Source organism: Aulonocara sp. 'chitande type north' Nkhata Bay, linkage group LG22, assembly GCF_057382095.1.
Source record: "Aulonocara sp. 'chitande type north' Nkhata Bay isolate Kocher_YH1m ecotype deep benthic linkage group LG22, A_spYH_male_GT1.1, whole genome shotgun sequence".
Classification (NCBI taxonomy): Eukaryota; Metazoa; Chordata; class Actinopteri; order Cichliformes; family Cichlidae; genus Aulonocara; species Aulonocara sp. 'chitande type north' Nkhata Bay.
Window position 1 is genome coordinate 27,163,516 of NC_141364.1, and position 20,538 is coordinate 27,184,053.

Below are 20,538 nucleotides of genomic sequence, written 5' to 3' on the forward strand. Positions count from 1 at the left end.
TAATTTCACTCCACATAATAGCCCAATTTGGAACAATAGATATATACTGATGAACAGAAAATCTATTTTTATTCAAGATTGGTTATCAAAAGGTGTTTGGGCAATTGCCCATTTTGTAGATGAGGAAGGACATGTTCTAGGACATCAAGATTTTTGCCAAAAGTTTAATATCCAATGTTCTAAAAGTAAATTTAATCGGGTTATAAAATCCATTCCATTGTCACTTAAAAACATAGTTGTAAATGATATAATATATTCTGACATCTCCCCCGAGTTAAGGCAATTATATATAGATGGTATTCGATTTTGTGATGTTAAATGCAATAATAAGTTTCTTAGATCTTCATTAAGGAGTCTTTATTCTCCAAATTTACTTACTTACAGACGTAATTACATATTAAAAGATTTCCAAAGGGAAGAAATTGAAAAAATAAGAACTGATTATATCACCTTCCCTATCCCTCCTAAAAGGAAAGAAGTCCAATTTAAAATCTTGAATAAAATTTACCCGACAAATAGACTCCTTAGTGATAGATTCAAAATAGAAACGGGTAATTGTGTATTTTGTGAAACAGAAGAGGAGGATTTGGACCATCTATTCTTTTTGTGCAATTTCATACAAATATTTTGGTTGGATTTGCATACCTGGCTTTATTCCAGTGGGATTCAAATTACCCCATTTACCTTAAATATGATAATGTTTGGAGTGTTTTTGAAAGAAAAGAAAGCTAATTATGGTGTTAATGTGTTATTAATCTTGTGCGAGCAATTTATACATAAATGTCGCTTTTTTAAGACTAAACCAACACTAGCTTACTGGAAAAACGACTTAAACCTGTTGGTTAAATCTTTGACTTTAGTTAAAAAGAAAAAGGCTGTTTTTTTTGTTTCCTTTATGGAAGATTTTGATTTAGTGAGTTAATAATCTGTTAAATTATGTGACCCCATCTTTATATTTTCTTTTCACTATGTATGAAAGTTGCTAATATATAAGAAATGTCTATTCTCTGAATCTGTAATATATGGTGCATTTTGTTTGTATGTTTATATTACTAATAAAAAAAAAAATTTAAAAAAAGCCTTCTTTTTAAAGGAAGCGTAAGAAATTGTCCTCCCCCTTAAGAGACTGCACGCTTGAAGTACGCGTGTGATTTTGAGTGCGATTACGTCGCCGCCACGCGACGACGGCTGTCCCAATTCGAAGTGTACTTCAAATTTTTTATTAAAATTGGAACAATACAGTCACAAACAACATAACACAATATAGTGCAAATGAACTCTCGTGGAGGATAAATAAAAAAAGAACACAGTCAATACAACAAAACTAACAGCAAGGATATGGGGGGAGGGGGCTAGACGAAAATTCACAGTATTAACGGGGAAGAATTAAAAAAGAGCACAGGTTGATACACAATAGAGGTAATGATCAAAACAGTAGCAAATGGGAAATGTCATCATAGATTGTGGCAAATCTGCTTGACTTCAGTTTTTTAAGTGACATGAAATAATGTTTGAAGTCATTGATGAACCATGTAAAGGATGGTTCCCTTTCAGTCGATTCACTCGGTACAACACATAAGTATGGGATATCACGCCCTCGCGTGTCCTGGCTGAAGAAACCTTTATTCACGCCTTTACGGCAGATGACGTGTGATGACACGCGCAAGGCCCCGCCCGCACATATAGCCGCTGCCATCACCGTCATCCCTCAGTTCTTACGCTCTTCACCTCGCTGAGAACACCTCTGCTGAGTTGGGCTAGCTAGCTACTGCTAGTTAGCTCCGTTGTCTGCCAACTTGAACCTAGCTTAACTGCCCCTGTTGGTGTTAGCCTCCACCGCCCAGCTGGTGCGTAGGCTGCCCGCGGAGCGCTATTTTCAAGTTTTTCTTGTGCAGCGTTTCGCTTTGCGTTTTGGGAATGGACTCCAAACCGAAGCGAGCAAAGCAGAAATCTTCTGTTCGCCCCTGTCCTCAGGGATGTGGTTTCTCTTTGCACGACAGCGACCAGCACGATGCCTGCCCTGTCTGCCTGGGGATCGTCCACGCTAGGAGAGCGTTGACGGAGCCCGAAGCTTGTGCGTTTTGTCGCCAGCTCCGACGCTCGACCCTGGAAAGACGGGTGACGTTTGTGGAAAGAGTGCTGGGACGCTCGGCTGTCGCACGGCATGACCCTCTTCTTTCCGAGTCTGGAGCCCCGGCTTCGTCCGAGTCCGAAGACGAAAATTTTCAGGTCGATGTCCCCGCGATTAGCTGGGCTGACCACATGGAATACGTTGACGGGTTAGCCGATGACGGACCGGAACCATGCAGGAGCGCTGACGGGCTTCAGCCTGGGTTGAAGCCCGCCAGCGCTCCCCAGGAAGACGATGACGTGCTGGACATCGGCCTGGACATCCATGGTTTGTCGGAGGATGAGCAGGAGAGCTCATTGTCGACCCAATATGCCGCCGCTGCTGCGCCGGTCGGCCACGATGACACCTCTCTTTTCTCCCTGTTTCGCCGTGCCGCTGAGAAGCTGCAGGTGGACTGGCCCTCTCCTCCACCAGCTCGGAAGCCGTCGCGGTTTGCGGGTTTTTTCCTTCCACCGGAGCCCGCAACGGCCAAAAACTGCCTCCCCATGTTCCCAGACTTTCTCTGCGAGCTAACAGCGTCATGGGACAAACCTCTGTCTACCCGCGTCACTGTGCCCGGCTATGGACAGTACATGGAATTGGACGGCGCCGAGGGAGCTGGTTTAGCTAACCCACCCCCTATGGAGCCGTCTCTGGCTGCTTATCTGGCCCCGTCCCATAACCATGGTGTCGGTGGCCCCGCAACTCTGCCGTCCAAGCACTGCAGATTCTCGGCCTCGCAGCTGGAGAAGATTTATCGGGCTCAGGCCGGCACCGCTCGAGCCATGAGCTCCGTCACCATGCTCCAGACGTACCAAGCAATGTGCCTGGCGGAGCTTGGATCGCTGGTTCCGGAGGACAGCCCGCTGTCACCTCTTCTTAACGAGGTTAGAGTCACCACGGATTACATCCTCCGTGCGTCTCGCTGTGCAGCGCTCTCCCTGGGCAGAGGGATGGCTTCGACAGTGGTGGCGCAGAGGCACCTGTGGCTGACCCTCTCCGACGTCCCTGATAGAGACAGAGCTGTGTATCTGGACGCACCAGTGTCTGCGGCTGGGTTATTCGGACATTCACTTGAAGCCATTCAGGCTAGATTCGATCTGAGGAAGAAGCAGACGGAAGCTCTGCGCGACATCATCCCCAGACGCCAGCCCCAGCCCAAGCCCACTGCTAGCTCTCACAGGCCCGCCGCTCCTCTGACAGCTGGCAAGAGACCGGCGCCCACTGCTGGAGTGGGAGGGCCGCCGGCGAGAGCACGTACTCCGGCCCGAGCTCCACGCCAGTCGGCCTGGGGCAAAGGCCCTCCCCCGGGCCCCCGACGGGACCCGACGCCCAGGAGGAAGAAGCCTCAGCCCTCCTAGCTGTGATTGCGAGTGGGGAAGGGATCCGGCAGCAGGGAGACGCTGCTCTTACCCCTCTGTTGCCGCACAAGAGGTGCCGCTTAAGTTCTGTTCAGGTTGTCAGCCCCAGAAGGCGCTGCACTTCCCTATCGCGGTCTCCCAAGCACATAACCCCTGCACACGGTTCAGATGTGTTGAATGTTCAAGCGACCACATCGAGTGTTCCCGCTGTTTTTCATTGTTATGCCCCGGAAAAGGTGCACCCAACAAAATGTATAAATGTACATGTTCCCATGTTGCAATCAATAAAGAGTGTTGTTTACTCTCAAACAATCTCAAATGCTCAACCTGCAGGCGAAATGAGCCAGGTCAGGCAGGGGATGCAGTCCCCTGCAGACACACTGGGGGGCGACGGCGCCCCGCCGTCAGTGCTGCAGGCCAGCCGGCTGGCTGCTCACTTCCCTCAGTGGCGCGCTTGCGCCCCCTCTCCGTGGGTGCTGCAAACCGTTGCCATGGGTTACCGGTTGCAGTTCCGGGTCAAGCCGCCTCGTTTCCAAAGAGTCGTGAACACGATTGTCAACCCCGAGGCAGCCTTGGTACTCAGAGAGGAAATACAGGCGCTATTACAGAAGAGAGCAATACGGGTGGTCCCCGCTTCGGAGACGGACAAAGGTTGGTACAGCCGTTATTTTGTCATTCCGAAGAAAGGGGGAGGGCTTCGTCCCATCCTCGACCTGCGAGTCTTGAACACGTACCTGCGAACGTACAGGTTCAAGATGCTAACACTCAGACAGCTCCTGAGTGCAGTCGGCCCGGGAGATTGGTTTGCGACAATCGATCTAACAGATGCTTATTTTCATGTCGCTATACACCCGAAACACAGGCAGTTTCTGAGGTTTGCATTCGAGGGCGTAGCCTACGAATACCTAGTGCTGCCGTTCGGGCTGTCGCTCGCTCCCCGCACCTTTACGAAATGTGCCGAGGCAGCGCTAGCGCCCCTCAGGAAGAGGGGCATCCGCATCTTGGCCTACCTGGACGACTGGGCTCTCGTGGCTTGCTCCAGAGAACAGGCGGAGACGCAGCTGTCGCGGGTTCTGTCACACATTCAGACACTGGGGTTCTCTGTGAACTTTCAGAAGAGCTCGCTAATCCCAGGTCAACAGATCGCTTTTCTCGGTCTGGAAATATGCTCTCTTTCCAGCCGCGCACGGTTGTCAGAGCACAGAGTGGCCGCGTTTCATCGCTGCCTCGCTCAATTTCAGCTGGGACGCAGACTGCGTTTCCAGACGATATTGCGCTTGTTGGGCATGATGGCATCTATGATCGCCGTAGTGCCGCTTGGGCTGTTGAAAATGAGAGCGTTTCAACGCTGGACTCTCTCTCACCGTTTGTGTGCTTCGCGTCACCTCCGGAGGAGGCTGCCGGTAACTGCGTCTTGCATGCTAGCTCTCCGTCCTTGGAGGGAGCCCGGGCTACTGCACCAGGGCTCTCGGATTGGGAGGGTGTTGTTTCGCAAGGTGGTGTCCACAGATGCTTCCCTAAGTGGGTGGGGAGCGCTGTGCGAGGGTGCGTCAGTGAGAGGGATCTGGTCCGCGGCTCAGCGCCAGCTGCACATCAACCACTTAGAGCTGTTAGCAGTGTTCTTAGCTCTAAAGCGTTTCCGTCCAGTCCTGCAGGGCCAGCATGTCTTAGTCAGGACGGACAATTCAACAGTGGTGTCTTATATAAACAGGCAGGGAGGAACACGCTCTCTTCCCCTGTTGCAGCTGTCTCGCTCTCTGCTGTTATGGTGCAGTGTTCATTTTCTGACTCTAAGAGCCACCCATGTCCCGGGCCACCTGAACCTGGGGCCGGACCTTCTCTCCAGGGGGGGTCCTCTGGTGAGAGAATGGAGGTTACACCCTTCAATAGTGGCTCAGATTTGGGATCTATTTGGCGAGGCGCAAATAGATCTTTTTGCTTCCAGGGTGAATGCTCACTGCCCCCTGTACTTCTCCATAATCGACCACGATGCACCCTTGGGCTTGGACGCGCTAGCGCACCAATGGCCAGACGTGCTCCTGTATGCATTTCCCCCAGTGGAAATGATATCTCCAATTCTGGAGAGGGTGCGTCGGCATTCCCTCTCTCTGATCCTGGTGGCCCCTTGGTGGCCCGCGAAGTCGTGGTATGCAGAAATAATCAGCCTGCTTGCAGCAAGTCCTTGGCAGCTTCCTCTCCGCAGGGATCTCCTCTCTCAGGCGGGGGGGGAAGTGTTTCATCCGCGCCCGGATCTGTGGCACCTTCATGCTTACCTGCTGAGAGGTTAAACTTGGTTGCTAAGGGTCTGCCACCTAGTGTGGTAGCGACGATTCAGAGCGCCAGGGCCTCGTCTACTAGAGGCTTGTACGCTTACAAATGGCGAGCCTTCGAGCGATGGTGCCAGGACCGCCACACTCTCCCATTTCAGTGCTCTATTGTGGATGTTTTGACATTCCTGCAGGAGCTGTTGGATAAAGGCCTTTCGTTTTCGACGATCAAGGTTTATTTAGCGGCTATATCTGCTTGTCATATCGGTTTTGACGGGGTGACACCAGGTGCGCATCCCCTCGCCGTGCGTTTTCTGAAAGGGGTTCGCCGGCTGAGGCCCGTGCTTAAGTCCAGTGTCCCGGCTTGGGACTTGTCTTTGGTGCTGGAGGCCCTTTGTGGCCCTCCGTTTGAACCCGTTGAGTCGGTAGATATGAAACTTCTTTCGTATAAGACCGCATTACTTCTCGCTTTGGCCTCGGCGAAGCGAGTGGGGGACCTTCATGCGCTGTCTGTGCATCCTGCCTGCACACAGTTTTCTCCTGATGGCCGCAAGGTCGTATTGCGTCCGAATGCCGCCTATCTTCCCAAGGTCATGCCTGCATCTTATAGTTCAATGGAGTTTGAGTTGCTGAGCTTTTGCTCCCCTCCTTTTGAATCTGAGGAGCAGAGGAGGGTGCATTCTCTTTGTCCGGTGCGTGCGCTACGCACCTACATTGAGCGCACTCGGGATGTGCGTTTGTGTGACCAGTTGTTTGTCTGCTTCGCTAATCCGAATAGAGGTAGAGCTCTGTCCAGACAGAGGCTGTCCCACTGGATTGTAGAAGCTATCTCGCTGGCATACAGCACCGGAGGTTTTGCGTTGCCCCACGGGGTGGGAGCTCATTCCACCAGGGGGATGGCGACCTCATGGGCTCTTTTTGGAGGGGTGCCTGTGGCTGATATTTGTGCAGCGGCTAATTGGGCGTCGCCGCACACTTTTGTGCGGTTTTATCGGTTGGACGTTACGGCCCCTTCGGTGGCTCATGCTGTCCTTTCTGCTGGGTCTACCACTCACTAAGGATGTGGTGGTCCCGTTCCGGTTCGGTGGCTGCTCTGCGGGGCGTGTATATAGGTCCCATACTTATGTGTTGTACCGAGTGAATCGACTGAAAGGGAACGATTAGTTATGTCTATAACTTCTGTTCCCTGAAGGAGAGGAACGAGGTACAACACAGGGTGGCCCCACTGAGCAGTTGGCTCGGTGAAGAGCGGCTATCGAACTGAGGGATGACGGTGATGGCAGCGGCTATATGTGCGGGCGGGGCCTTGCGCGTGTCATCACACGTCATCTGCCGTAAAGGCGTGAATAAAGGTTTCTTCAGCCAGGACACGCGAGGGCGTGATATCCCATACTTATGTGTTGTACCTCGTTCCTCTCCTTCAGGGAACAGAAGTTATAGACATAACTAATCGTTTTCTATTCCTCCATTTACAACAATGTATATGGTATTTACCTAACAGGATGACAATGTTGATCACAGTAGAGACAGATGGATGTTGTTTAGCCATATAGAAAATAATATCAGAAATATTAAACTGGGGAATATCGTTGCATACTCCAAAGCTGTGTCCCAAAACGTCGGCTGCATCCTCCGGAGGCCGCATTTGAAGGCCGATTACGTCACAGCCAGGCGACAAAGGCTGTCCCAATTTGTCGACTCCTTCAAATCCGGCCGACAAATGCGTCTGTCACTACCCGATCCGTACCGGAAACCCGATCGGTATCCTGCATGCGCAAATCTTACGTCACTTCCTCTCTTTGCCAACATTGCGACATTCAATATATTTGGCGTTCCAAGATAGCCGAGTAAGTACACGCTTACTGCCGAGCTTAGCAAATGTAACCTTATAATACGGTAGCAACACTGTGTCAACTCAGACCTTAGAAGCTTTTACGGTATTTAAGCCAGAAAAGGACTGATTTTGATCAATTAAGAGACAAAATGTCACAGCGTGACAATAAAAGACCCTCGTCTAGCTCCAAGACGAAGCTACTGCTAAAGGCTAATGCTAGCCAAACAACCGGGTCGGTAAACCCACTCCTTGACAACTGCCATGACTATACGGCTCTTTCACTACCTCTCCCAATAACTAAGGACGTAATGGACGAGTTTCCACCTCTACCCGTCTCACCCAGCCAGTCTCCGGCGCCAAAGAAAGCGATGCATTCAAAGGGAGATAGCGTGGATATTGTTGAAACTCTATCAAAGCTAATAAACGAAAGAATGGATAACCTTCCACTACAGATTGACGGGATCAGAAAAACTGTGGACTTTGCATGTGAAGAGATAAAAGATGTCAAATGCAGAGTGGGCACATTGGAGCAGAAAATCTCCAAAGAGGAAGAGCGTATGGATAAAAACCAGCAAAGAATCACAGATCTCGAGCGATATTCCAGACGGTGGAACCTCAGGCTGTTTGGTGTCAAAGAAGAGCAACAGGAGGATACATGGAAAGTTGCTGTTGAGATTTGTCAGGCTGCATTGCCTGAATGTAAAAACCAACTTTATGACACCATTGACACCGTACATCGGGTCGGCTCCAAACGCCCAAACAACACCAGTCCCAGACCTATTATCATCCAGTTCATCTCCCGCAGAACCAGAGATAGCCTGTGGAAAGCAGCCAAGACATCTCCATTCTTAAAGGAAAACCAGGACTTGAAGTTTGCTGAGGACCTTTCCAGAGAAGAGAGGGAGCGCCGGAGCAAGTTGTGGCCCATTATCGAGAAGGCTCGCAGAGAAAATAAAAAGGCCTATTACGTCGGATGCCGGGGTTTTGTTAATGGGACAGAAGTTTTCCCATCTTCAGAATGAGAGGTGAATATGGGGGAAGCTAAGGAATAGAAAAGACCCTACAATGTTGCACAGTTGCTTGGACTTGGTTGGCTGTTTTTCATTGATCCTTCTGGTGTTTTGGATCATTAAGTCTATGCCTCATTTATAGTGTGAGGACAAGTTTCAGCACCTGAGTTGTATCCTAAAAAATATTTCGTGTATTTCTGCCGAGTTATTTTCATCCTTGCAATGCTCGGTCCCTTAGTGAGGTTTATTTTTTGTTAAGCACATAATATTGGTTCTTTAAATTTCTAGCTGTTTATTTTTTGTTTTCTTAATTGTCATTTTCTATTGTTTCCCTAAATGCCAGGGGGTTGAGACAGATCTGTAAACGTAAAGCCTTATTTTTGTTTGCTAAGAAATATAAAAGTCATTTTTGTTTTTTCCAAGAAAGCCATTCTGTATCTGCTGATGTGAACTTCTGGAAGTCTCAGTGGGGTAACGATGTTTGGTATTCGCACGGCACAGAGAGGTCAGCTGGGGTCACAACTCTCAAAGGTAGCTTCGAAGGTATTGTTCTACATTCAGATTGTGACTCTTTGGGTAATTAAATTTGTCTGGTAGTAGAATACAATCACTCCATTTTCATAATTGTCAATTTATATGGCTATAATACCAAACCTGAAAATGATAATTTAATTGACTCTTTAGATACAAGGATTAGTTTTTGGCTCTCTAAATATCCCAGTTCAAACTTAATAATTGTAGGAGATTTTAATGTTTCACTAAATGACACTATAGATAGATGGCCACCAGCACAACATTTTAGGAATAATTTGAGATTGGAAACATTTATGGATAAATTTAATGTAACTGATATTTGGAGAGACAAATTTCCTGATGATATATCATTTACCTGGAGTAACCGTTCTGGTTCAAGGAAATCGTGTATTGATTTCTGGTTAATATCAAGTAGTCTATCAAAGAACAGTGTCACGGTCAATATCCTTACAATTCCACTTACGGATCATAGAGCAATATATATTAACCTGCAACTCTTTCCTACTATTGCAATTAATAGATCCTCATATTGGAAATTAAATAGCTCGCTTTTGAGCCATACAATTGTAAAATCTGAAATTACACGACTGTTAAAACACTTTATACACAAGGCTAATATTGAGAATTCCTATAGCACAAACTGGGAAATTTTTAAATTTGAGACGAGTAAAATGTTGAGACAGTATGGGGCAAAAATAGCTAAGTCAAGGGCAGCAGAAGAAGAAAATCTAATTGTTCAAATTTCCGCAATATATCAACTCCCACCAGACGAGGTCTCGGAGGAGGATAGATTACATCTTAGGTCCTTTCAATCTAAACTGGATGAGATTTACCGCCAGAAAGCTGAAGGAGCTTTCGTTCGTTCAAGAAAAAGATGGATAGAGGAGGGAGAGCAGAATTCTGCTTATTTTTTCAGCTTAGAAAAACATAGATCTAAAACCAATACTATTCATAAATTGAATATAAATGGTACGGTCAGTGATGATGCAAAAATTATCTCTCAATTTTGTTGTAATTTCTACTCAAAGTTGTATGAATCCAATTATAACGCAAAGGTTGCTACCCAATTTATTGACTCTGTAAACAATGTTGAAATGATTAAAAGTGCTGATAGGCTTTTTTGTGACAGTCCAATTACTGAAAAAGAGATATTGACATCTATTGAATTTCTTAAAAACAACAAATCTCCAGGCACAGATGGGCTGGTGGCTGAATTCTATAAATCATTTTCTTCTCAGCTTGCACCCTTTTTGTTGCAGGTTTATAATGAAAGTATTGAAAGGGGCACTCTTCCTCCCAGCCTTACTCAAGGACTTATTACTTTAATTCCCAAACCTAAGAAGGACCTACTTTTTATAGACAACTGGAGACCAATAAGCCTCCTAAATAATGATTATAAAATATTAGCTCTATTGCTAGCTAGAAGAATTAAATATATTTTGGACGATATTGTAGACGAGACACAGTCTGGTTTTATGACAAACAGGCACATCTCCAATAATATTAGACTCGTCTTGGATATTCTGGACTACTCAGCATTAATATCGGATGACTCATTTATCCTTCTCCTGGACTTCTATAAAGCCTTTGACTCAATTGAGCATGAATTTATATTTCTTACACTTCAGAAATTTGGTTTTGGTGATATCTTCTGCAAAGCTATCAAAACTCTGTATTCCAATGCTAATAGTTCTATTAGAATGAAAAATGGCACCACTTCTCGTTTTAGAATAGAATAGAATAGAATGCCTTTATTGTCACTATACAGTTGTACAATGAGATACAGAGCATCTCCTACTCAGTGTAAACATGCTGGGGGGGGGGGGGGGGGGGGGGGGTACAGTTCTGCAGCGCTATGTACATATGGACAGTATTAACAAAGGGAAAAACATATATATATATAAAATGTACAATATACAAGACGTAAGTAATATGTAATAAATAGTGTTACGTATATACAGTTGAGTTATTGCACATAGAATTGGTATTGCACAGTGGTGGTCCATAGAGGAAGTGGGAAGTGGGGGGGCTGTGTTATCTGTGCATGTGTGAGTTCAGGGTGGTTATCGCTTTGGGGAAGAAACTGTTTTTGAGTCTGTGGGTTTTTGTGTTGATGCACCTGTAGCGCTTCCCTGAGGGAAGCAGGCTGAACATGTTGAAACCAGGGTGGGAGCTGTCCTTGATAATGTTTGCTGCTCTGGTGAGGCAGCGGGAGGAATAAATGTCCATCAGGGAGGGGAGAGGGCAGCCGATGATCTTTTGTGTTGTCTTGACCACACTCTGAAGCCTCACTCTATCTGCTTTGGTGCAGCTGCCGTACCATACCGTGATGCAGTAGGTTAGCAGGCTCTCAATGGACGAGCGGTAGAAGGTCAGCAGCAGGTTGGAGTTCAGCTTGTACTTCCTGAGGACTCTCAGGAAGTGCAGCCGCTGTTGGGCCTTCTTGATGACCGCTGAGATGTTTCCTGTCCAGGAGATGTCAGCAGAGATGAGGACACCAAGGAACCGGAAGGTGTGGACCCTCTCCACACACTCCCTGTTGATGTAGAGGGGGGCCAAGTCGGTGCTGTGTCTCCTGAAGTCAACAATGAGCTCTTTGGTTTTCTTAGTGTTCAGTGCCAGGTTGTTTTCTGAACACCATGCTGCCAGCTTCAGGACTTCCTCTCTGTACTCTGCCTCGTCTCCCTTTGAGATGAGTCCGACTACCGTGGTGTCATCAGCAAACTTGATGATGAGAGTGTTGTTGTGGGTCGAACTGCAGTCGTGGGTGTAGAGAGAATACAAGAGGGGGCTCAGCACACAGCCCTGTGGGGAGCCGGTGCTCAGTGTGCGAGTGGAGGAGAGATGAGGGCCGAGTCTTACAGTCTGGGGCCGGTTTGTGAGGAAATCCTTTATCCAGGCACATGTGAGAGGAGGGAGGCCAAGAGTGACCAGTTTGGTGATGAGGATGTCCGGGATGATTGTATTAAAGGCTGAGCTGTAGTCCACAAAGAGCATTCGGACGTAGCTTTGCCGCTGCTCTAGGTGACTCAGCACAGCGTGGAGGGCTGGTGGGGGTCGAATTCTGGGGGGAGGTAATCCTTGATGTGCGGAAGGACTAGTCTCTCAAAGCATTTCATTTTAGTCTTAATCAAGGTGTACGCCAAGGTTGCCCGATTAGCCCTTATCTTTTTTTACTTTGCACCCAAATTCTTGCCTCTCATATTTTGAATAGCCCTGTGAAGGGTATAAACATAGCAGACAGAGAGATTGTCATCAGTCAATTGGCAGATGATACCACAATTTTTCTTAAAAATGCCAGCCAAGTGCCAATTGCTTTACGTGTAATAGAGGATTTGTCAAAAGGGTCTGGATTGGTCTTAAACTTAAATAAATGTCAATTATTACCTGTCAAAGAGTGTAATGTTCAGAGTATTTGTAATATAACAGTTAAAAATGAAGCAACATATTTAGGTCTGATTATCTGCAAAGATCCAAAAGACAGAATTTTACTAAATTTTCCCCCAATTATTAAAAAATCTCAAACCAAATTAAATCAATGGTTGCAGAGAGATTTAAGTTTAAGAGGAAGGGTATTGCTCTCAAAAGCAGAAGGTCTGTCTCGACTGACTTATGCAGCAATTTTGCTGCATGTGGACGGCAAAACTTGTAAGGATATTGACCGAATGCTCTTCAACTTCCTTTGGAAAAACCGGACACATTACATCAGAAAAAGTGTATTGATGAATGACTATGAACACGGTGGTCTCAATGTTTTGGATTTTACTACTCTAAACAATACATTTAAGATTAATTGGGCTAAACATTTTCTTAAAAATCCGGTATCCATTTGGAATTTTATTCCTCACTACATTTTCTCTAAGTTTGGTGGTCTAAGTTTTATCTTAGGTTGTGATTATAATATAGATAAGCTTCCAGAAAAGCTCTTGATGTTTCACAAACAAGTTCTATTAGCTTGGTCCCTTATATATAAACACAACTTTACACCCCATACGTATTCAATTTGGAATAATAGGAACATAGTGTATAAAAATAAATCATTATTTTTTTCTAGGTGGGTTGAGAAACGGATTGTTTTAGTGAATCAGCTGTTTAATCCTAATGGGCAGCTCATGTCCTACTCAGAATTCTTAAACACCTATACATTTCCAGCCACACCCAAAGAATATGCCATATTATTTGATGCAATACCTACGGGTATTATAATGCTTTTTAAAGGTATTCAACCTTGCATATCATCTGTTTCTCTCCCCAACCCTTTAGATTCACACATAGGAAGAATCTGTCTAACAAACCACAGTAAAAGTAATAAGAATATCCGTGCTTTGTTCCAGACAGAATCTCTAACTATCCCACATGTGGTCTCTTATTGGAATTTCTTTGTCAGTGACATTAACTGGAAAAGAGTATGGACAATTCCTAACAAGTATCTGGTAACGAATAAAGTGAAGGAAGTCTCATTTAAAATACTGCATAAATTTTATCCTGCTAATCATTACATGACGAAGTTCAAAAGGGACATAAATGTGAACTGTGGATTTTGTGGAAGCCATCCTGAGACTGTGCAACACCTCTTCTGGATCTGTTCATACGCTAGAACATTTTGGAAAGACTTCAGTAGATTCATTGCTGGACATCTCTATAAAGACTTTACTGTGAAATGGGAAAATGTTGTATTTTGTTTCTTTCGAAGGCAAAAAAAAGAAGATGTTTACTTTATAATAAACTTGTTAGTTATCTTAGCTAAATTTTATTTTCACAAATGCAAATACAGTAACAAAAAACCTAATTTTAAAGATTACTATAATGATGTTTTATGTTACATAAAATTGATTAGTGGATCACTTAACAAAAAGGCTATGAAAACTATTACTATTTGTAGTAATTACAAATTATTTGAATGTTTGTAATTCTTTGTATTACACCCCCTGGCATATGTTAATTTTGTTCTGATTGTATAGTATACATGTTCTGTATACTGTTTCTTAATAAAGTTTAATATTTTAAAAAAAAAAAAAAAAAAAAAAAAGGATGGGTAGAGAATGATGACGTTTAAATCTACGTGTAATTTCTAGCAAAACAGGATGAGGCTGCGCCTGCACTCTGCCCTTCAAAATAACGGTTCCTAACTTACATAAAAGGTTTAAGAGACAATAGGACGTAAATAAAGACAAAAAGTGTTAAAATAATCTTTACAGTCCGTAAACTTTATTTAAAAAACCTAGCGAAAAATGTTTAGTGCGTTTCTCCCGGGGCACATGCATGCATATATATTATTGTATTTACATGAATATAACAGACGCTTTTCCTGGGAGCATTTTATCCTTGCGGGTAGTGAACTCTGTGGCGGAAGTGCTGCCTGTGAGTGTCGTGGTTAACCTGTCTGTGTGAATCCGGTAACAACAATCGATGGACTTCAGCTGCTCGCCGCTAACTCTGCGCTTTATTTAACAGCAGTGTCGAATCATCGGCGGTTCTGATGTTTAGGCTCCTCTTCTCTGCTTCCCTGCGTTGAGTCCAATATGGCGGGTGTGTTTTTTAAGAGATCGCGGTGAGTAGAGCTAACGGTATTGCTAACGTGTTAGCAACTTGTTAGCATTAGCAGACTGCTCAATACAAAGAAAATCACGTTGTAAGCCGCTTAAAGTGTGTGATATTAGCTCTTTTTTAAGTTATTGATGGGTTATTAATGATCAGCTGAGTGAAATATTGCTGTGTCTGTGTTAATGAATCTGCTCATTACTCATTTATTGATTAGGTTTGTTGCTGTTTTATTGGATGATTAATTTTATCATCCAATCAAATAGTAATTAGGCTGTGTACTCTTATATTAAATACACTGAACTGTGATCATCTGCACTCTGATTATCGATTAGCAAAGTGACATATGTTTGATTTTTCAGCTCTCAATAGCGTGGAGCCTTAAGGCTTTGATCAATGTGAGCATCATGGTAAAAGACTGACTACAGCTTGGACTGATAGCACTCGGCCACGAATCATAATTTTTCAATAACCGGTCAGGAAGCGGACAGCGTGGCGACGGCGTTGTGGTGCTGGGGCAGCAGACTGATGGAGGGTGACTGTCGGATCCCTGTCGCCTGCTGCCGCCCACGCGTCCTTGTACTGCATGCCCTGTTCTGGGGTCTTGTGTCACTCAGGTAAGTTCAGAGGTCAACCAAACCTGCAGGCAGCACTGTGGTAAAGTCATATGACTTTCAAAAATGTTCATGTGTTCAGGGTGTTCGGATCAGCTCTGCTGAATGAGGAGAAATCTATAGGAACAGTTACAGGTATGTCTCAAACTCTTGTCATCTGTTTTTAGAGCTATGTTTTGTTAGCTTGCTTTAAAAAAAATGCAGTTATTGTTCTTTCTGTATTAAAGTCAAGTCCATAATTATTCATTCCCCTGGCAAATTCTGACTTAAAGTTACTGTTATTCAACCAGCATGTGTTTTTTTTTTTTTTTTTTTTTTTTACCAGAAATGACACAGGCTTCTCCTAAAATATTAAAATATAATAAGACGACATACAAGTGGCATCATTGTAGAAAAAAAATATTTCTCAGCTTTTATTTACAAAAAGTGTTGCGTCTAAAATTATTCATACCCTTCACAACTGTCACAGTCTCTGGGAAAATCCAAAGTTCTATACTATTCCAAATAGTCCAAGCACTTATAAAGCATCATAATTACCCTGATTAATTGGGAATAGATGTTTTAATCAACTCAACAGGTGAAAAACAGCAGCTCTCTGCAGTTGGCTTGTGGATAGTCATTGCTAAGACAAAGGAGCTCAGTAAGGACCAGCGGCTGTGCATTGTGGCTGCTCACAAGGCAGGAAAGGGCTACAAGGCCATATATAAATGTTTTCAAGTTCCAGTGGCTACAGTATAAATTATTATTAAAAAATACAAGATGTTCTGCACTGTGGAAAATCACAGAGGATATGGTCGGAAGCCAAGTGACACCTGTGCTGGCCAAGAGGATAGTGAGAGAGGTGAAAAAGAATCCAAGGCTCACTACCAAGATCATCCTGGTGAATCTGTGCTCTGCTGGTGGTTGTTGATCAATGGTCATGAGAATTTGCATAATTATGATGAAGGAACTGACCCCCCAGCCCATTGTTCATTCAGTGGGCTGGCTTCAGTCATTATGCAAATGTACTGTTTATAAGATTGGGGAAACCTTCAGTCAGCTGAGACTGAAGAAGTCACTTGGATGAGTGACGAAACGTTTCTCCCACTGAAAATGCTACATCCAAATGAACAGAATCAACTTCTAGAGAGACCAAGGATAATGCCACTTCTCCAGAGAGGCATACAAAAGCCTACATGGCTAAATGCTCATCTGGACAAAGAAGAAGACTTCTGGTCTTCTGTGTTAGATGAAACAAAAATTGGATTGTTTGGCCACAATGATGTTTCCTTAATTTGGTTTGTTTATTTGTTTGTTTGTTTTTAAAAAGATCAGAAGCCTTCAACCCTTAGAACCCCATCCCCGCTGTAAAACATGGACCTAATGCTTTAGAGCTCTTTTTCAGGCCATGTACCAGGCAACCTAATCCGGGGCTCTAGACTGCGACCAATTTGGTCACACACAATTTCTCAATCGTGTGACAAAAAAAAAAATCCTACATTGCAACAGTGCGACCAGCCGTTTGAGGGAAAAAAGATTCCGCACAAAGACGTAAAGACAGCGTGGACCATATGCATCAGAATCAGTGAGATGTCGGGTGAGAAAGCCGACATCTCACTGATTCTGATGTGCCAGGTCCGCGCTGTGTGTTATGTCTTTTTATGCACTAGACCAGGGGTTGGCAACCTTTCTGATGACGAGTGCCTTCTAAAATTTCCTCAGAAGTCAATGTGCCATATGATTGCATTAGCAATAAATTTTATAACACTCTATATGAACAGTTACACACTAGAATCTGGTAGTAATAATTATGGGCTTGACTGTATACCTCGCTGAGCTAACCAGAAATCCCATTTGTTCTATGTGTATCCCTAAATGGATTCCTCCTGCCTCTTCCTTCTTTGTTAACAGCATAAAGTGTGGCTTTAATTAAAGATTTCTTTTTTTTAAAGAACTGTTGAAGAACTCATTCTGTGGAAACAAAGTCATGTCATGTGACAGGTTCACTAGTTTTAATCCAACAGCAAAAATAATAATAATAATAATAATTTCACTTCCAGGTACACACACAAAGTATATGCAGCCAATAACATATTGTTGTTGTCCTGGCAGCAGTTAAGCCTGAGGCCCCCCCCTGCTGGCTGTTGGAGGAGTTTGTGGTGACGGAGGCGTGCGTGCGCTGCAGCGACTTCAATACTGTGAGTCATTTCAGTCCCACATAGGGCAGCGTCAACTCTCAGGTCACCACTGTTCAGAAATCAGCTGATCAAGTCATCGGACAGGCAGATGAAGTTATCTGGCAGATGGTCATGTGTTTTGTTTTGTTTTGTTTTTTTGTGGGTTTTTTTGTTTTGTTTCAATTATTTATTTATTTATTTATTTTATTTTATTTTATTTTATTTTATTTTAAAATACATTTTTATTTATTTATTTTTTAAATAGTTACCTAAAGCCCTTTTTCCATTAGTACTTACCTGATTGGCTGCTCAGTGGCATCATGAGTCAGGAGAGTCTTAGGCTACGTTCACACTGCAGGCAAAAGCGCATCAAATCTGACTTTTTTGACTCTATGCGACCCATATCCGATCATAGTATGACATTGTGAACAGCACAAATCCGATATTTTCAAATCCGATCTGGGTCACTTTCGTATGTGTACTGTATTTGATGTTTTAGAAAGCGACTGCTGTTTGAATGAATGAATGAATGAATGAATCAAGGCTTTATTGGCCACATGCAGGTTGCCCCGCAGTGGAATAGACCCCCCCCCCCGACTTGCACACACAACACAGACATCACATGGGAATACAGGTCGGAGATCGGCAGCGTTACAGAAAAACACTGAAAAAGTACACAACAATGGGGAAAGTAGAAGAGGAAAAAGAGACCTCTACTCATGCTGGGCTCCTAATTCTCCTAATTCTCCGATAAGCCAGGCCCAAGCCAGCTCCGATCAGCAAGAACCCTGTTATCATGGTTCCGAATAGGTAGATATCTTCAGCGTCCTTGATCGACAGTCCCGCCAGGCACACGACCCTCCATTTCTGCCACCCGTCCATCGTGTATCCGGCACGGAAAGTCCCTCCAGGGCATGAGTCGTTTGGTACCGGGCCGCGAGAGTTGAGGCTCAGGTGTGAAATGTATGGTTTTCAGGGTTTTTATCGATTTTCAGCGTTATGTTGTTATCGTTTTTATCGTTTACTCGGTTTTCCTTGGTCTTTTCACGTGTGCTATGAATAAATTTTCTTTTTTTCGGTACCGGTACTAGTTATATTTTGTTGTATTTATCCGCGACACCTTAAAGGCCGGTCCGTGAAAATATTGTCGGGCATAAACCGGTCCGTGGCGCAAAAAAGGTTGGGGACCGCTGCTCTTAATTGTTGTGACACATGTTCGAAATGCAGAGAGGTGCGCTCGATTTGCCACACGGAGCAGCGCGAGGGTAAAGCACGAGGGAGGGGCTAATAATCGGCTCAGTCATTTTTAATGATCGTTGAAAGCCCAGATCGTAATCGAGATTAAAATTCGATTAATTGAGCAGCCCTATCTGACAGAAATCTGCAACTATCCTTTGAAGCACCGCTCCTCTCTAAAACAGCAACAAGGACAATTATTAGGCCATGTGTAAATGACAAAATTACGTTTCCCAATTTTCCTTCAAGTTATAAAGTTAAGTCTGGAACAAGTCTTTATATTCAGGGCCATCAGTCAAACAATGCTGTTTGGTCTGGGTCTAAACGGAGCGCATTGTGTGTGACGTCTTTTTTTGCGCATGCGGGACGCTTGGAGGGTTCACACTAGAGCGCGTTTGCTGTCACATTTTATTTGTAGTGTGAAGGAGTGTGAGGATTTCATCAAAAAATCGGAATTAAGCATTAAGACCTGCAGTGTGAATGTAGCCTTATTCAAGAAAATCATACCAACCTCTTTTTGAAACCTGGCAATGAGAGAAATGGCTACAAAAAACGCTGTGCTCCCCTGAGTCTGATGAAAAGCCACAAACCAAGTAGCAGGCCTCGATGTCTACCTTTGTTGTAGTGTTCGTGTTACATATTAATTACATCACGGGAAGCGTGGACGCAATGCTATGTAGGGCTGCCACTATTAGTCGACTAGTCACGATTACGTCGACTATCAAAATCGTTTAATAGTCAACGCGTCTTTTGAAGCTTTGTAAGATCACAAAAGCCGCAGAAGTAGTAGGATTTAAGAGTGTAATAACGGATTGAAACAGAAGATGACAGCACTGCATGTACAAGGATGCCAGCTGCCGTTAAACCCCGAAGAAGCAGCTGTGTCCCAGAATTCATAGCGCAGCCCAGCTCAGTTTCCAACAATGGCGGCAGCTAGTTAGTTTTGATATTACTCTTATTATTCTTTCTGGGTCACAAAATACACGTTTAACATATTTTCAGACGAGAATGTAGCTGTGTAAACCTCAAATATCTGCTCAGTTTATCAAGACACCACATACTTTCAAAAGCGCTCCGACGTTTTCGGAGACGTCTGTTACCCACTAGCTCGATAGCTAGCCGGGGGCAAGGCTCACTAGAGCCGTGAGAACACCGGACTCCCGGCAAATCGTTTTCAAACCCACCGCTGTCTTTCACTACTCAGGTTAAACATGATACAGGGCTCTAGAGTGCGACCAATTTAGTCGCAAATACGACCAAATTTTTCAGTGGTGCGACTAAAAAAATATTTGGTTGCACCTGTGCGACCAACTGTTCGGGTAGCAAAAAAAAAAAAAATCTGCAACCTTCCCTGTGGTCAACAACAGACACATTTTGCCCCTATCGTGGACTAAACCAATCAGAGATAGTAAGGGGCGGGACCTCTCTGATTGGCCGTGGTCCAGTTGAAAGTGCAGGTGGAAGTGGGAGGTGAGTAGCTTGAATAAAGCGATATCAATTCATTAAATCCTGAATGACTTTTAAATATAACTGTGTTTTGCCAGAAACGTCAGATTAAAGCTCACAAAACCATTTCAACAACAACCAAACAGCAAATGAGAGCAGGTACACGGATTCCACACAAAGACGTAAACACAGAGCGGACCGACGCATCAGAATCAACTTTGTCTTTCTCGGCTTTCTCACCCGACGGCCCGTAGACGGACACGCTGTCGGAGCTTAGCGATCCTGATGCGTCCGGTCCGCGCTGTGTTTACGTCTTTTTGTGCTGATTCTGAGCTGCAGGTTTTGTCTCTCTCCAACCAAAATTCACCGAGCCAGCAGCAAAAGAAGCAGCAAACTGCGCTTCACATTTGATCGATGTCGTCATGAATT

At 44.5% G+C, this 20,538-nt stretch overlaps 2 protein-coding genes across 3 annotated transcripts in view; both read left to right on the forward strand.

Annotated features, from left to right (window-relative positions):
• Positions 1-1,917: 1,917 nt before the first annotated feature.
• LOC147304347 (uncharacterized) lies at positions 1,918-7,154 on the forward strand. Its single transcript, XM_086279505.1, has 2 exons — positions 1,918-3,272; positions 3,314-7,154. Exons 1-2 carry the CDS (start codon positions 1,918-1,920, stop codon positions 5,757-5,759), a joined length of 3,801 nt encoding a protein of 1,266 aa, XP_086135631.1. The 3' UTR covers positions 5,760-7,154.
• Positions 7,155-14,294: 7,140 nt separating this feature from the next.
• The window catches only part of jtb (jumping translocation breakpoint), a 13,233-nt gene continuing 6,989 nt past the window's right edge, over positions 14,295-20,538 (forward strand). The window contains exons 1-4 of one of the 2 annotated variants that reach the window (XM_086279396.1): positions 14,295-14,667; positions 15,020-15,274; positions 15,354-15,406; positions 17,366-17,448. In XM_086279396.1, the coding sequence (XP_086135522.1) occupies positions 15,186-15,274; positions 15,354-15,406; positions 17,366-17,448 (225 nt within the window). In that variant the 5' untranslated portion in view covers positions 14,295-14,667; positions 15,020-15,185. Of the gene's footprint in view, positions 14,668-15,019; positions 15,275-15,353; positions 15,407-17,362; positions 17,449-20,538 lie in introns of both variants that reach the window. The other variant, XM_086279395.1, reaches the window with a different exon arrangement.

What these genes read in the sequence shown, in the direction of transcription:
- LOC147304347 (XM_086279505.1), top strand. Translation starts at nt 1,918, where the DNA reads ATGGACTCCAAACCGAAGCGAGCAAAGCAGAAATCTTCTGTTCGCCCC. An exon ending in AGACGCCAGCCCCAGCCCAA is followed by an intron (nt 3,273 to 3,313) that starts GCCCACTGCTAG and finishes CTCCTCTGACAG; the next exon opens with CTGGCAAGAGACCGGCGCCC.